Source organism: Alligator mississippiensis, chromosome 14 (assembly GCF_030867095.1).
Source record: "Alligator mississippiensis isolate rAllMis1 chromosome 14, rAllMis1, whole genome shotgun sequence".
Taxonomy (NCBI): Eukaryota; Metazoa; Chordata; order Crocodylia; family Alligatoridae; genus Alligator; species Alligator mississippiensis.
The window spans coordinates 35,295,321-35,312,962 of NC_081837.1; the positions used below are offsets into that span (position 1 = coordinate 35,295,321).

The window sequence follows — 17,642 nt, forward strand, 5'->3', positions numbered from 1 at the left end:
GTCCTGGGCTCCAGAAACTGTCCAAGTTGTTGCAGCACAACATTCCCCCAAATAGGAGATCTGATGACTGTTAAAAATGCCATATCTCAGAAAAGATGGCAGATCTCATTCCCATTCCCACTACTAAATCCCATTCCCACTAATAAATAGTAAGGTACTATCCTTTCTGTTATGGACAGAGGCCTAGACCCCACTGAGTTAACCTGGAGTAAATCCAGCATAATTGCGAGGATGCTCATGCAGATGCTGCAGCTTTCCTTCAGCATCACTTAGACTGGAACTGGTTTCTAGGTCTAGACCTCTCTTCAAGTATAACTCCCTTCCTCATCAGCCTAGTGGGAAATGGTAATGATATGAAGTAAGCACACCCTTGCCCAGAGCTCCAAAGTCCCTGTCACTCCCCTACTCTTGAAGGGAACATAGCACCTACCTGAGTGATATATAATATCTAACTTACACAGAGCTTTCCTTCCAAAGATCTCAGAGTGCTTTACAGAGGGGTCAACATCAGTATACCAGTTTAAAAAATGGGGAAAGTGATACACTGGAAATAAAAGCAACACAGCCTGGAATAGAAAGCGCCACGCCAGTGCTCCAACAATAGGACACCACTGACTCCTTAGAGCCCCCTCTAGCCTGCAGCTACTTAAAAGCCATGCTGAAGAGAAGAAGGCTGGGTTGCTCATTTGGCTGGTTTTATACCTACAAATAACTCTGCTTTTTCAGGATTACTCAGATTAGAACCAGGGATGAGAGCAATACTCACGGAAAAGTTTAGTCACATTCGATGAGCTAGACAAGATAAAAGCCAAAGCTTGATTCCACTCAGTCTGAAATGAGATTTGCTTTAATGTGGAGGAGAGGGGTGAAATTCATTCCTGGCATCATTCCAAAGATTTCATCCAGACCCATTCAGTTAAAAATTAAACAGAAGATGGAGGAGATCATGGAAGCCAGAGAATTTTTCATCTGAAAAATGTTTGACAATTTGTGACTTTAGGCCTTTAAAAACCCTATAAAGTTCGAAGACAGTGTTGGCATAAACAACACATCCGCAGCTGTATTAAAACGGTCCTCCATAGCACCTCATGCTGCTCACAGAGCTTCAGGCAGGCTCGCTTTCACACTCTTCAGGGCAGATTATATTTTAAAGCAAGTATTGTGCTAATGAGAAGTGCTAGATTAACAGGCTTGAAGATGTGTATGCTTCTTTTAAGTCAAGGACGGACAAGCTCTTTTTGTCTTATTTATAACCCACTGGAATGTCATGCATTTGGCAAAAGCAATGAGGAAGGCAGGAGGGATTCACAAAAATAATGAGAGCCTTCAGGAGCAGGAACAACAGGAATAGAGCAAATGGTTGGAAGAGTGAAAAGCAGATGCAGGGCTGAAAAGGGGAGGAAAAAAAGCACGAAAAATTTTAATGAAAGCAGACCCTCAGCTGTTATAAAATAGCACAGTTTCATGGAAATCAATGGAGCTGCACTCCAAAAAATCCTGCTCAGGGTTTGGTCAAGAAGTCTAAAAGTGCCCTCAGTTACATCTCTGTGGATTTCAATGGAACTGCAAAGTTGGGATCATAAAAATATTTTGTATTAACAGTTACACTACTTAACTCCAGTGCAGTCAATAGATCAGACGACTTGCCTGCAGTAGCCTAGATTCTGCATCTGTGTGGGGAATTCAGGAACAGATCTATCCCTAGCACAAAGCCTGTGCTTCCCTTCAGCTGGAACAAACTTAAATGGCTCTTGGAAAGAACAAAACACAAATGTGAATTATAAAGATGAAAAAGATTCATGAACCTCAAACCAGCTTCGCAACTCCCCCAAAAGTTTAACTTTCCTCAAACCTCCAGTCTCCTTATGCCTCACCCATCCTTAGGTTAACGAGTACTTTTCATTGATAGCTTTCATAACACTTTATAGAGGAAAGTGCTTTACAGATAGGGAACTGAGGCACAGAGAGGTGAGGGGATTTGTCCATGGTTACCTAGCAAGATAATGGCACAGCTGAAATGTTAGGATTGATTCCTTTATATGTAAGGGGTCAAAATTCCCCCAGCCTGGCATTCATAAGGCAGCATTGCTTTGTAACTTAAGCATAGGGCTTGATTCTGCTCCTATTGAAGTCAGTCGAAGAAGACGCACTGAAAGGGACCTACCGAATTTATGGTGAAACTGGGGTGCTCTATGGCTCCTTTAACCTTGCAGGTTCCCCGCGGTCCCTACCCCCCTATCCCCACCCCCATGGTGGCAGGGCCCTGCTTGCGACCCACTCCTGATCAGCGGGGAGGTGAAAACTGCAGTTTTAAATATGACACTGTTGTTGCCTCCCACCTTAATTTGGCGGAGGGGCCCCAGACGACCCCTGCTGTTTGCTGCTGACTGGTAGGCAGGTGAAAACAGTGCCATGTTTAAAAGTGTGCTTTTAGCTTCCCTGCTGATCAGGAGGGAGCGGTGGGGTCCTCCGCTAATCAGCAGAAAGTGGGGATGCGAGTAATAAGGTGTGTGTAGGGGAAGATGCAAGATTAAAGCAGCCACCGTGCACTCTGCTTCCACCGTGAATTCAGAAGGTCCCTACTCACTAATTTCAATTATGTGGGATTGAGCCTATATTGAACTACATATTCCAGGTACTCATTGCAACAGCAGAAGATTCACAGGAATTCTATGATTTCCAGGCTATATTTCAGGATGCAGTTGTTAATCCTGCATGGGTGGTTGGTGTGCTCTTTATTACAGCCTGAGGGAGTGACCTTGCATGTGGATGCATTGCTGCAGGGAGCTCTATTCACAGAGACAATCAGCTGCAGGATTAGGGCTTTCATCTACTTCCATCACCATGGGTGGAAGTTGACCCTTTAGGTATAAGGGAGCTGGTCCTAAAACTTCTGGTGGTAAATCTGTTGAGAAAATAGCACCGTGAGCTGATCACTAATATAAACCTACATTTATAAGCAGCCGATGAGAGGGTTCAATTTAAAAATTGTGTTTGGAGATTTCAGCAAGGGATTGGCACAAACTATTTAAGATCCAGACAGAGTCTATAAATGTTCTCTATGACACTTTACAGGAAGTGTAAGAAACATCTGCTACTGGCCACTGTCAGAAATAAGACTAGACAGACTCTTATTGTTCTGTTCTGAAGTGACTATTCCTAACACCTATGTCTGCCTGCCAAAATCAAGCAGGCTCTCATTTTCTTTCATAGTAATAACAACTCCAAATCTAAATACATTCTCACTATTCAAATATTACCATATGCACAAAGAGGCTAAAAATTAGTGTAATAAGTGTAGAAATACAATGCACAGATGTGTGCCTAGGTACAAACATACGTATATGCACTGTACATATGTGTGCACACATGCTTACAGAACCCATTGAGAAACACCTGAACTGCAAATCCTTAAGGAAAAGGACATATGTTTTTTAAAAAAGCATCTGTGCAAAGTTCTGTGTAGTCAGTTTAAGCCTTTGGATTTAAGTTTCTAAGTGTTGTCTCACAAGGATTATTCAAATTAAAAATTAGTAGGGAAGCAGCAATGGGTGAGAAATTAGCCACATAAAACCAGTGACAAACTAAAAGCCAAAGCTTGCTTCAGCTCAGCCTGATACAAGACAGGTTTTAATTTACTTGAACATGTCTCAGTTTATAATAAAAGAGAAAAAATGACAGAGCCCTGAGGGGATTTTCATGCATGAATGTTTGTCAATGTTCTACTGCGGGGCTTACTCAGAAATGCAAAGGCAAGAACTATGTGTTGATGTGACACAGATGGATTCATGAAACTTGTGGATCTTGTAAAACAGCATTTTGCTTATAGAAGGTCTAACCAAAGAGTCACAGCGGAATTAATATGAAGTATTTTTCAACAAAGCAGTTTTGGCTGTATTTTTCCCTATACTGCCAGCCTTTCTTTCCCTTTTCAGGTTCTCATGTGACAAGGTATTTAGCAGAATCCACAGATTTGTTGGAACCTGATGGGACTGCGCCATGAGAACTTCTGCTATGGCCTCGAGCTTATGACCGCTGGGCAGTCACCCATGCGCTTAGTGCCCACACTACACCAGTTCCTGTACTTCCAGCAGCAGGGATAAAATGGCTTCAGTGAAAAGAAGAGGCACATGAACTTAATGCCTTAAGTCTGCTGCAAGAGGGTATATTTTCTAATGAGCAAAAGTACAAATTAATTTAACCAACTGACAAAAAACAGTAGTATTGTAGTCCTGATACAGTCAAAATGAAATCCCCATAGCGTCAGTATTTTTTTTATATATACTGTTACCATATTACTAATCTTCCTGTGCAGTGAACACAGTACAAATGGTAAAGTCCAGGTTTAGTATGTACCAGCTCAAGCCTGGAAGAGCTGCTTATTTTATGTGTTCAGGGCATGGGCGACTGATGCCTTCTGAGTCTGGGGGGCCACCTGCAGAAGCCAGCAGTGGCGGTGGCAGCAGGGACGGGGCTGGCAAGCACCTGCAGGCACTGCTAGACGGAGCTGTTGAGCACCTGCAGATGCTGCCAGTGGAGACAGAGCTGGCAAGCACCTGCAGATGCTGCTGCTGGCATCGGCAGTGGGGATGGCTCTGGCGGGGGGGCACGTGCCCCCCCATCCCATGCCTCCCCTACCAGTCACCTACAGTTTGGGGCCAAATTTTGCTCAGTAACCAAGCAGATGTACACTGATGTAAGTGAGAGCTGAATTTGGCCCCATTATGTAACATATGTGAATATTTATGAACCAAATTCTCTCTCCTTACCAGCTCCTTTATGCCACAAGGTAGTTAGATGTTCCTAGCTGAAAATAATGTCCCTGCCCTCCCTTCTAAATTACCCTGTTACCAACATGCAGTCTCTGGGATAAGGGCATGCCTAGCAAACCTCAAATACAGCACTCTAGCACTCCCTGGGTGACAGATGGGAGCCATAAGCAATTGCTATAAATCAAAGCAGCCTAGAGGCTAACTCTAATACAAAACTGGTCCCTACATCAGAGAGTCACAGCCAGCTTACAAATTCACAAAAAAAACCCCAGCCCCTTGCATCAGAGGTCAGGAAAAGTACCACTTGTCTTGTCTTCCCTCAGGCTTTCTGTTGCATCGGCTAGTGGTGCCTTGTCAATGAAGGTTGCTAGGAACACAAAGAACCAACACATACTCTCAGACCCCTTGGTCCATTTCTGAAAGATGCTGGTTTCTTTGTAGCTGTTCTAGCAAAGAGGAGATGGCAGTCAGTTTGGAGTGACTTTCAGGTGGATTTTCTGCCTGGAAGCTCCTTGGTAACAGAAACCTCACCTGCATTTAACATTATGTACAGATACGCATGCGAGGGCAGGTACGATCAGTGATCCAGTCTCCTCCTTTTCTTGTACTGTCCTAATCAAACTCCTCCACCTCTCCATGGCATTGCCATGGAAAACTCCATACAGACTGTAATCAGGAGTTAATAAACAAGTCACCTCTCATCTTCAAGGCCCAACTGCTCCTTTATTCATTTGACATCCGCTTTGGTTCATACAGATATAATTTCTTAATCTCTTTAAATAAAAAGACACTTTTTCTCTAAGCTCTGTGACCATGCACACAGCCAGAAACCCACAGGCAGCAGGATGCTCTGCTGCCCAGCTAAATGGGTTGGAAGGTGGGTTTCTATCAATGTGGAAGAAAGTTTATCATGCTTCTGCTCTCAGTTGGAGAAATGAGAGCAGCTGAACAGCTGCTAGTAGAAGAACTTGTTTCAGAAATGACCTGTAAAGGCCTGATCCTCAAACGTGCGTATTATCATAGCTTCAGTCAAGTCACTGGGCAATATAAACAGCTGAAGATATGAATCTAACAGTAAGGACTTTAAATAGATTACTGTAAACAGTTAAACGGAGGGTGGTGTCACACTTCACTTGCGCAGTTGCAGATCATTGGAATATAGTGACCTGTTAAAGTTAGTATGTAACCTTGGCCTGAAAGGGAACAGCTCTGCAAAGCCACAAGGGCATTTTAAAAGAGCTAAATTGCTTGAACATGCTTCTGTTTGTGTTTTAACTGCACTTAGTAAGTGCTAAATTGAATACATGACACCAGCAAAGGGTGAGGAGACAGAGAAGGAAAAGGCAATGTCACTCTGATGTATACATTTAGGCTTATGGATGCTAGGGATATCAAAGATATAACATATCCAAAAGCCACTGCATAATTTCTCATGCAGGTTGTAGCAGAACATAATTAAGGTGACTTCTACAGATCCAGAAACCTGAATTCATACCTCACTCTTACCTTGTGCCAAAGAATGCATTTACTCTGGATACCTTTAAGAAACGCCTGATGCTTATCTTGCTGGGGTGATCTGACCTCAGCTGACTTACTGCCCCTTGGGCAGGGGGCTGGACCTGATGATCTTGCAAAGTCCCTTCCAGCCCTAATGTCTGTGAAATCTTTGAAATGTCCCTCACAGTCAACCCAGCCATGAGTGGCTACCTGGTTGTCCAACTAGAGAACTGAAAGCACCTAGATGTGATGATAGCTGTACCACTTCTATAAGTACCGCTCACTATAGACACCAGCTTGTCTTAGCTAGACTAACTCAATAAGCTCCCCAGGCTTGGGACAGTTTGGGATTTCAAAGTTGGATTTCCTACCACCCCACCAATTATCACCTCTTCCCAGAAAGAGAAGGAGTTTGTCACCAACAATTTTCCCCACTCAATCCTCCCTTCTTTGGAGGGTGAGGGTCAGGAAAGAGATTCACATCCAGCTTACCCCAATTCTTCCAGAGGTATACAGTAAGGCACCTGCTGCTTTCTTCCTGGACTCTCCATGGAGGAAAGTGACTTTCCCACACAAGTCCGCATGCCCCCGCGTCAACACAATCTCTCTGCTTCTGACTACCCAAGAGCTAATTCTTGAGACTGTGTTGTCTCTGTAAGAAGAGAGACAACATGTCATCACTCGCCATTCCCCCAAGACCTTAACCCCAATGACAGCTGTGAAGATATATCATCTTCAATGCATCTTACTTTCCTTGTCTTTGGTAGCAAATACTACCTAAGCTCTTCAAGCAACATTTTGTCACAGCAACCAATCTATTTTCCCAATTTACACTGAGTATAAATTATCCACCAATACAGAACATTAATTACTAACAAACTGCCTAACTGTAGAACCTACCATGTATTCTGTGGGGGTTATTTCTTTTCACAGATTAAAAAAAAACAAACAGCACTGCATATTTAATTGGCCATTGTGCACACTCTCCAAAAAGTGTTCCCATCAAAGCCAAGACAGATAAAATCCCAACCTACAGTTGTTTCCAGGGTAACTGTGAGCTTGTAAATAAATGGTACAGTGGAAAGAACCCAAAAGAACTCATTTCCAAGTTTCTGACTTCAAAAAACTGTTTGTATCAGACTGGTGTAATATAAATACAATACCACAGATGCTCAACAGTACCCAGCAAGCTGCTTGAGATTTCCCCTTTGCAAAATAAGTTTTATGCTGGGCCTACTTCTTGGCAGGTGAATTGTTACAGTGCAATGGCACTCTGGCTGCACACTTTCCTCTGCTATCTCTTTTCATAGGTCTACACCAGAGCAAAACACCTGCTCACAAGGAAGACTGCCCAGATGGTCAGATCTACCATCTCTATGGCCCCATGTCAGAGGAAAGAATCTGGCACAGCAACAAGAAATGGCAACAGATTGGTCTGTTCCTTTTCACTGTCTCACTATTTCAATCATATTAGCTTTCGCTTTTTATACAGTACTGCGGTCCTCTCTCTGCCTATGTTCCAACTTTCCTGTTTAGTTATAGCCTCTGTGCAGGGATTCGGTATACAGTGCCTAACACATGGAGCCTCAATCTCAACTACAATATATATAATGATGCCTTTTCTGCTTCATTAAGGAGTTATGAGAAAAACACTATCCCATTTCTACTCTGATATGCTTGAATACATTTTCAACCAAGCTCTGTTTTGGTCACTTGTAAAAATCTTATTACCCTTCAATGGGACAAGGATTTGGCTCAGTGTGTACACAAAAAGACTCATACATATTTTAAAAACTTGGCAGAAAGGTGACTCAATGCTAGCATTTAAAAGATTTCACTAAAATACTAACGCCCATACATGGTGTCTTACAGTACTCATCTAGTTCTATAGCAATAATAGAGAAGACACTTCCTTAAAAACCACTAGTCTTAAGCATGTGTATCTTTTAGACAAAGTTACATATTTAGTTAGTATTTTCAGGTGCTTTGTCCTTCTATAAAAAACAATTACACCTGTTAATGTTGCCTGCATCCCAAGGCCCTCCACCAAGGAAGAGATCTAAATTGTGAGGCATTGTGTGCCTGTGGATAACAGCTGGGATTAGGATTTAGGAACTGGGTTCTGCCCCTTCCTCTGCCACTAGCTGTGACCTGAAGCAATTCCTTTCCTCTTTCTGTACTTTGGTTTTCCCAGCTACAAAAAGGGGATAATGATACTGACCTCCTTCAGACAGCACTTTGGGATTTCCTGGGTGCATCTACATATGAGACATTTACTGCAGTTACCTAATTAGCCCTGCAGTAAATGTTTCATGTCTACACATGCAGTGCCATTAAGCCACAGGAAACTAATAAACTCCGCAGCTGAGTAGTACTTATAAATACAAATACTGTCCTACTGCGGAGTTATTTACTATGCAGCATTGCACGTGTAGATGCTGACCCGGGTGTAAATTGTGCCTGACCAGATCAGCCAGCAGGGGGCCACACTCCTGCCTGCTGCCTAGCCACATGGCTTGGCAGCTGCAGGAACCTTGTGGTTCAGCCAGCTCCTCTGCTCCACAATGCAGCCACCCACTGCCCGGGCCTAACTCTCTATGCCCCTTGACAGCTTGGGGCTGCCCCCCAGATCCTGGGCTGCACTGCAAATGGAGTCTGGAGTTCCCCCTAGCTGCTGCAGGGTGGGGGTGTGGGGGCAGCACAGGGCAGGAGCTGCCCTAGCATCAGCTGCTCCTCCCTGGCTTAATTTGCTGCTCTCCTGGGTGCACATGTAGATGTTGTGCCCAGGACTAATTTACTGTGGCACATATTGCTCTGCAGTTTATTGTCACATTATTTGCACACGAAGGCACACCCCCTGATAAGACATACCATATCAGATCATATAGGGAGGATAAGGTTAGATATTAGGGAAAACTCTTTCACTAGGTAGGTAGGAAAGCACTGGAACAGGTTCCTTAGAGGGGCTGTGGAATCTCGATCCCTGGAGGGGTTTTTTTGGACCCAACTAGACAAAGCCTTGGCTGTGATGATATAGTTGTTCCTAGTCCTGCTTTGAGCAGGGGGTTGGACTGGATGACCTCCTGAGGTCCCTTCCACCCCTCACTTACTGTGATTTTATGATTCTATGATCTGGGCATTGTTATTACTACAATGATTGTCTATAGAGAAAGTCTACCCTTTTTTGGAATAAGCTGACCAGCTATGCTTTCCAGACCTTATTGAATCCTATATGCACTACTATTGTTATTGCCATAATCTACATATATCCTAGTTCTGTCCCAGAGTCCCAAACCAGGCTCTCTTGTGCTAGGAGCTGTATAAACATTTAAGGACAAGCAGGCCCTGCTTCAAAGAATTTACCATATAAAAAGTCTAAAATCAGATACTAGGTAGGAGAAAAAGGATACAGCATACAAGTGATCCAACAAGTGGCAGGCACAAGGCATATTAGAAAAAAAGGAGCGGAACTGTTTTGGCATACGTTACAAAAATGAAATTGTATGTCTCTCGAGGGCACTTGGATTACAAGTGGGGGAGAGGAAGGAATTCTGTGAATAAAGGATGAAACGGAAAAAGGAGGATGAGATTGAGGGCATGGTACATAAAAGAAGAAAAGGAACATTTGTGTCTGTAGAAGACTGGCACGACTACTACAGACTTGCCATCCGGACTGGAATGAGGAATCTTCATCATCTTTCTAGCAGTCATGGTAGAAAGTATGCAAGCTTCCCTTACATACGGGACTGGCTAAGTAAAGATACAGCTCCAAGCAGGATCAAAGGATCTGTTCACAGCTACCTCCAAAATCTTCTGACCAGCATACATAGCCTTGTAGGAATGATGGCCAGAAAAGCAGATAGCAACAAGGACCCTGCTATGAATGCTAGACCTGATGGCCACAACAGTTTATAATACGCCTCCATACAGCCTCTCTCATGGCTGGCTATGTGGGTGGTTTGCAACCACTGAGATTTGCACATCACCCTGTTCTGTGATGGAAACACTGAGCAGGAAAGTCCTGCATAAACTTTAATGGAAGTTAGATCAAACCCTTAGGATACATAGTCCCCCCTCATTCCTCCTCTGTCCCCCATAAAAATACCATTAGTAAATGTCCTGGAGATGGGAATGCCCCTGTACAAACTCTGAAACTCTGAATCTAAAAAAGCATTTGGGAGACTGAGACTCTGGAAGCCCAAACAATCAGGCTGCAAGCAAAGCAGTGCAGGTTTTGTTCCCTGTGGTGGGAACTGCCTGTTCCTGATCTGCGTCCTTCTAAGAGACAAGTGAATGTCACTTCATCTCCCTGCTGACAGGTGTGAAGGACAGAGGCCCTGTGAGAAGGTGGAGATTTCAAAAAGAACAGATGTCAGGGAACTCACAAGTTATTGTTCCTACTGCAATGGCAACTGTGCCACATTGTACATACACAAAACAGGCATTGAAGGTAACTGCCTGTACTACACATAAACATTTGCTGCCTACACTGCTCTGCTGTGGCAGATCTTAGATACATGCCATGACCTTTCATTAACAATGTTTTCTCCACTTAATATCATGGTATATGACACTAGGCACTCCCCCCTAGAAGATGCCTTTTGCTAAACTGCCAGATAATTTACATGAAGCAGAACAGAAAATGCTAATCTTGTACAGTGCTCTCTTTAAGCACATTATAAACATTCTAATTTAACATGCTGCAAAGAATGAGGTTCATTTTTAACTAAAAAATTACTGTCAAGGGCCCGTAAGTGATACACTAGGCAGAGCACATTACAAGGTAGGAGATAAAAATGGATTACAGAAAGCTAGCGGGTTGCAAAAAGAATAATCCTTCATCAGTGGAAACACCATCTCCAGCCCCTAAAGGAATGCTCTCAAGAACTAATGAAAAAACTAACCTTCAGAACATGCAACAGAGCAGATCAAGTTCTAGAGATATAGTACCTGTTCTTGAATGAGTCAAACTCACAGATATGAAGTGGAGGGAAAGGTCATTTGCAAGCAGGTAGACCATAAAGAAAATTTCTGTCTGTCCCTAGTCTCATCCCACTTATCTGCTTTTAACATTTTGTCTATGCATTTTATATTTTAGAAGGAGAGCAGCAGTGATTTTGCTGGCTGTCAGACCTGCTTTGTCAGTTGTACCATTCTGTATCTGGGGAATGGTTTCTTTTACTGCAGTGGATTAACATTGCAGCCTTCCAGGGACATCACCTTGTCAATACAATCCAGTTTTCAAGTTATTTTGCTATCATCCACACACAAAATATGGCAAAGAAGTATCATGAAATTCATAATTATTACTAAGACTTTCTGCCTTTTTCATGAAAAAATATGGATACCTTGGGATATTTGGGGTTAAGTGTCATCTTCATACTACTATGTTGTTTTCACATATCTAAACATGTTGACACTGAAATAATTCAAATTCAGCATTCATCTGTGGATCTATAGTGCTCTCAGTGGAAGTAAATGGACAGTGTATTTCCATTGTTTTCGTACTATAATCCTCCTTTTAAAAATTTGGGTGAATAAAATCTTTGATACCAATGAAAATAACATGTCAAAATCTGTATTGAGAATTCCTCATAAATTCTTAACAGAAAACAAGGAACTCTGAATGGTCTTCATGAGATGAGAAGCATATCAGGGAGATATCTAGAAAAGTGATGAATAGATGACGTGTTTGCATGAACGATAAAACAGTTTATAAAAGTACTGAAAGAAAAAAGACGGAGGCTCAAAATTTCTGTTCCCCCCCAAAAAACTAGCCAGAAGGAGGCAGTAATATATTTCTAGTTACTACCGTACCATCCCTATTCAGTACTGTATCTAACCACTTCACAAACATTAACTAACCAACTGGGGCAAAAGAATATAGTTCTATTGAAGTTACATCCATTTTCATCTAATTGAACATAGAACCCAATGTATTTCTCTGTGTTTAGCTAATAAAACTTCTACTTGATGTTGAAAACCAGGGAGAGAATGAGATAAAGGGGGTAAATATTAAGTGGAATCAGAATCAAACACAACTTGTGGATCATGGATGAAATCCCAGCTCCACTGAAAACAATGGCCAAGTACTCATTGACTTCAATGTGGCCGAGATTCCATCCCCAAAATCTTGAATAATAAAACCACATGTTACAACTCTAAGAAAATTCTGCACTTGTATAATTAAAATTAAATGATGGAGTTGCTTATTAAAAACCATCTGTTCCATCACTTCCCTATATTTTTCTTGTTCTAAATGACAATAAGACCAATTGCTCTAATTTGGCCAAGCATTTCAGCATGTGCGTAAGTCCTTCACAATTCAGCAAAGCACCAATTTCAATGGGATTTAAGCAGATGTTTATATTAGACTCAAAATGCTGATACTCAGACTTGCAGAGAAGAAAAGACTGTCATTTTATTTTCCTGTTAAAAAAAAATCTTGAGACAAAGTACTGACACACTGTGGAAATGATCCTTTTGGCACCTGATTGGTGAATGATCCTGAAGGCTGAATTGTTGCTTCATTCTACAACAAAGAAGCATACTGCTATTTAAAGGAAATGCCTGCTATTTAACTCAAACAATATGAAATCAAAATAAAGACCATACTTTTAATATGAAAGAAAATCAAGGGATTTAGAGAAATTAGTGCAGGTTTCCTATTGTGCATGCTCCTAAGGGGCGTACTGCGTGCCATCCAAACAGTCAAAGTCAAAATATGAAGTCTCTCTCTCAAAGAACAATGACCTCTTAAGATTCATTAACTGTTTTCTCCACATTGCATAGCTCACCTGATCCTGTCTGATGCTCCGCAGCCCCTGATGTGTGAATAAGACGAGGCAGGCATATTTTCCCCTCAGTTTTGGTTACTTTTCCCCCTGATCTTTATAGGTTATCTGTATTTCTCCCCCTGTTTCATTAGACTGGCATCCTTTTTCATTAGTGTCCTGTCTGGCTGTTCGGTGCCATATGCGCTTGAAAGTACAATCGCTGTTTGGATTTGGAGGGAGGCTTTTGAAAAATCTAGGTCATGTACCGTAAGTTTAAATATGATTTGTTCTGTAAGGTGCAGAGACGAGATCGCCTTGCTAGAACTGCTGAGCAGATGTATACATTTGCACAAAGAGAATCAATTTTCAGTTTCATTGATCAGATATCGACTGCGAGGGCGATTTGGAGATTTGTTGTGCTTGCCTATGAACAGGTGTTATGTTCAGCACATGTGCAGCACCATTAAATATCATCGTTTTGCTTCTCAATTCAGCATGTACCAGGACTTCAAGAATATTTCAGATCTAAAAAAACTGTGCATCTAGGAGAAGGACTAGCTTTTACACCCAAATCTCTGTGGGATTAACTCTCTCAATGTATGTATGTGTGTTCAGTTTATCAGAGCAGCGGGTTTTCTGTGAAATCACAGAAGTTGGAACCATCTGGAAGGGTTACTGTGGAAACAGCACAGGATAGGAAGGGGATGGGAGGAGGGATGCCATGACAACCTTTTGGGGTTTCCCAGGAAACCAGGGTTGCTATGGAAACTGTATCACTCAGATCCGAATTAGTAACTTCCGCTGGAAGGCGTGTTTGCCACTTTAATCTTCTTGTGATAGATGCAGACGCTTATCTCAAATGCATTGCAAATAGCCAAATAGGCGAAAATATCCCCTTTGTTTCTAGGTTGATGGGTTTTGTTTGAGGCTGCACAGTCACTGCAAAGAGACCGTTACTGATTTAATGGGAGACTAACAATCACTAATTTGCATAGACATCATAGGATGCACAAACTCTCAGGATACTGTTCAGTAACTCAATTGTTAATCTTTGCGATTTGGTAGGAAACATTTCCTCTACAACATCATGCAACCAGCAATTTCAGGTTGCGTGAAACAATCCCATCGGATTGCAAGGGAAAGGAATTAGCAATAGGAAACTAGCATGTTTTTTTCTGGTTAAATCAAAAATGCTTACGTTTGGTCTCTGAACAAATTTATCTGGGGAGAAAAAGAAATCAAGAATGTGCCTGTAAATGACACACACTACGTTTCAATATTAAGCATCACTTAACAGTGTGGTAGCAGAGACAGTTTGCAAAATTAAATGGTCATTTCCTTCCAAATATGCTCTGCTACATGATTTTATTTTCTCCCCTTCCGATTCATAGTTTTCATTCCAACAAGTGCGTGTATGTGGTGGGAAAGGAGAATCGGCTACACACTGCCTCGCTGCAAAAATAAGAAGAAAAAAAAGCAGAAACGGCAAGCTGCTCCCCCCTCCAAAAACAAAAACCAAAACCCAGAAGCAGCCCTGCAACATGTTGCAGAACAAACACCTGTTTCAACCGGGAGCGTGTTCTTCTCTAGGTCCTTTTTTCCTTCCCATTCTCTTTTCTTCTGATTCTTAAATCCCTTTCTTTGATCTTAAAAAGGAATCATCTGAAAAAATAAATGTATAAAACAAGGGTGCACACACAGACCGACGATGGTGCATGTTCCACACAATACTGATAACACAGTCACTTTGCATTATTATTTTTGTTTTTATACACATCCTCGGATTTTTTTAAACATCTGTAAAGATCTTTTTGATGTTCACACAGTTGGGATTGTTTGTAGTTGTGCAGTTGCCCGTCTTAAAAGCAGCCTGTTTGAATGCACTGTGGTTGATTCCTCCCTCCTCTATCACCATGTACTCTGACTTGCTCAGGGTGGAATTGCTGCGAGCCTTCTTCATCTCCTCAGTAGACGAGAGGTGCTGACAGCTCCCTACATGCATATACTGGGCTTGCTCCTCGCCTTCAGTCTCCCGATGGTAAAAGTAGTTGAAATTGGAGACTATCACAGGCACAGGAAGAGCAATGGTTAGCACCCCGGCAATGGCACAGAGCGACCCCACAATCTTTCCCCCAATGGTGATTGGGTGCATGTCCCCATAGCCCACTGTGGTCATGGTCACCACTGCCCACCAGAAGGCGTCGGGGATGCTGCTGAATCCTGAGCTGGGATCGTCAGCCTCTGCAAAGTAGACAGCACTGGAGAAGAGGATGACTCCAATGAAGAGGAAGAAGATGAGCAAGCCAAGCTCCCTCATGCTGGCCTTGAGGGTCTGTCCCAGAATCTGCAGCCCCTTGGAGTGCCGAGAGAGCTTGAAGATGCGGAAGACCCTGACCAGCCGAATGACCCTAAGGATGGCTAGGGACATGGCTTGCTGGCCATTACCCTGCCTCTCTGCCAGCTCAGTGCCCAGCGTGATAAAATAGGGGATGATGGCCACAATGTCGATAATGTTCATGATGTTCTTAGAGAAGGTGGCCTTGCTGGGACAGGCGAAGAAGCGGACAAGCAGCTCAAAAGAGAACCAGATGATGCACAAAGTCTCCACCACAAAGAAGGGGTCGGTGAAGGATGACACCATGGAGGGGGCCGAGGAAGAAGAATTGGTGAAGACGTCTGGTGCGAACGGGCCACCCCCCGTCCCAAAGGTTCCACCCGTCCCCTCGTAGTCTCGGTCATCCCTGAACTCGGGCAGAGTCTCCAGACAGAAGATAACGATAGAGATGAGAATGACAAGGACCGAGACGATGGCGATGCCTCGGGCTGGCCCAGAACTTTCTGGGTACTCAAAGAGGAGCCACACCTGGCGCTGAAACTCCTTCTCGGGCAAAGGCCTTTGCTCCTCGCGGATGAAGCCCTCGTCCTCCCGGAACTTCTCCATGGCCTCCTCGCCCAGCTGGTAGAAGCGGATCTCCTCCGAGAAGATGTCGATGGGCACGTTGACGGGGCGCCGAATCCGGCCCCCGGACTGGTAGTAGTAGAGGATGGCGTCGAAGCTGGGCCGGTTGCGGTCGAAGAAGTACTCGTTGCGCAGGGGGTCGAAGTAGCGCATCCTCTTGCGGGGGTCTCCCAGCAGGGTCTCGGGGAACTGCGCCAGGGTCTTGAGCTGGGTCTCGAAGCGCAGGCCCGAGATGTTGATGACCACTCGCTCGCAGCACTCGTGCTCCCCGCCGCCGCCCTGGGGGTGGTGCCCGGGGGGCACGGGCGCGTGGGCCGGGGGGTGGTCGTAGCGCTCGCCGCCCAGCAGAGGATGGGGGTGCTGGGGCTCCTCCAGCAGGGGGTCGCCCCCGCCCACCACCACGGTCATGTCTTCCTCCTGCCCTTCCTCGGGGGCGTCGGGGGGCGCCTGCTCGGTGTAGCCCGGGTTGTGGTGGCTGCTGCTGCTGCCTCCCCGCGGGTGCCTGCTGGTGGAGGAGGCGGCGGGCGAGTACAGCAGGCTCAGGTGCTCGTCCATAAAGGTGACGGGGGCGGCGGGGCGCGGGGCAGAGGGAGAGAGAAGGGGCGGCGGCAGCGGCGCCCCCTCCTCCTCCTCCTCCTCCTCCTCCTGGCCCCGCCGGAGAGACAGAGGGACCCGCCCGGCTCCTCCAGCCGCCGCCGCCGCTCTGGGAAGCGCCGAGGCTCGGCTCAAAAAATCCGCCCCCAGCCCCGGCGCCGCCCGCGCCCCGCCCCGCGCCCCGCCCCGCCGCCACCGCCCGCCCGGCCCGGAGCTGTCCGCGCCGCCGTGCTGAACCCGCCCGCAGGGACAGGCACGAGGGCAGCCTCTCCAGCCCACGCTGCCAGCGCTTGCAGAAGCAGCATCGCGGCTGCCCGGGCTCTCCTGCGTCCCCCCCGCGCCCCGGGGCTGGGCTGGGCTGAGCCGAGTTGAGATCAGACTTTGTATGGAGGGGGCTGGATAGAGAGAGGCGATCCCGCCTCGCTTGATGGCCTCTGGAGGTGCCTTCCAGCCCGCTTTGCCATGGCTCCCCGAGCCTAGTGGCAGTGCCCCTGTCCCGCACAAGTTTTGGTCCAGGGGTGTGCGAGATGGAGACATAGCCGTCCCTCTCGGTGGTTGGCATCTCCTCAGTGATGGGGTGCTGCGTCCAGGTCTGGGAGCCACACTTTGATGAGGACGTGGACGAGCTTGAGAAAGCCCGGAGAAGGGCCACCCGTATGATCCACTTGAGCGAGTCCGGAGAAGGGCCACCCGTATGATCCGCTTGAGAGAGCCCGGAGAAGGGCCACCCGTATGATCCGCTTGAGAGAGCCCGGAGAAGGGCCACCCGTATGATCCGCTTGAGAGAGTCCGGAGAAGGGCCACCCGTATGATCTGCATGGCCAGCCACACAAGGAAAGGCTGAGGGATCTGGGACTCTTCAGCCTGAAAAAGAGGAGGCTGAGAGGGGACTTGGTAGCAGCTTACTGCTACGTTAGGGGAGTACATCAAGGGCTCAGTGAACTGCTTGCCAGGGCACCCTTGGGGAAAACTAGGAGTAATGGTCATAAATTCCTGGAAGACCATTTCAGGCTCAACATTAGGAAAATTACTTCACAACTAGGG

At 45.2% G+C, this 17,642-nt stretch overlaps 1 protein-coding gene across 1 annotated transcript in view; it reads right to left on the minus strand.

Annotated features, from left to right (window-relative positions):
* LOC102574910 (potassium voltage-gated channel subfamily A member 3) overlaps positions 1-16,670 on the minus strand; it is a 38,135-nt gene extending 21,465 nt beyond the window's left edge. Inside the window, exon 1 of the mRNA XM_006266202.3 lies at positions 13,067-16,670. Within this exon, the coding sequence (XP_006266264.1) occupies positions 14,835-16,559 (1,725 nt within the window). The 5' untranslated portion in view covers positions 16,560-16,670 and the 3' untranslated portion in view covers positions 13,067-14,834. The remainder of the gene's footprint in view (positions 1-13,066) is intronic.
* Between the last annotated feature and the right edge of the window lie 972 nt (positions 16,671-17,642).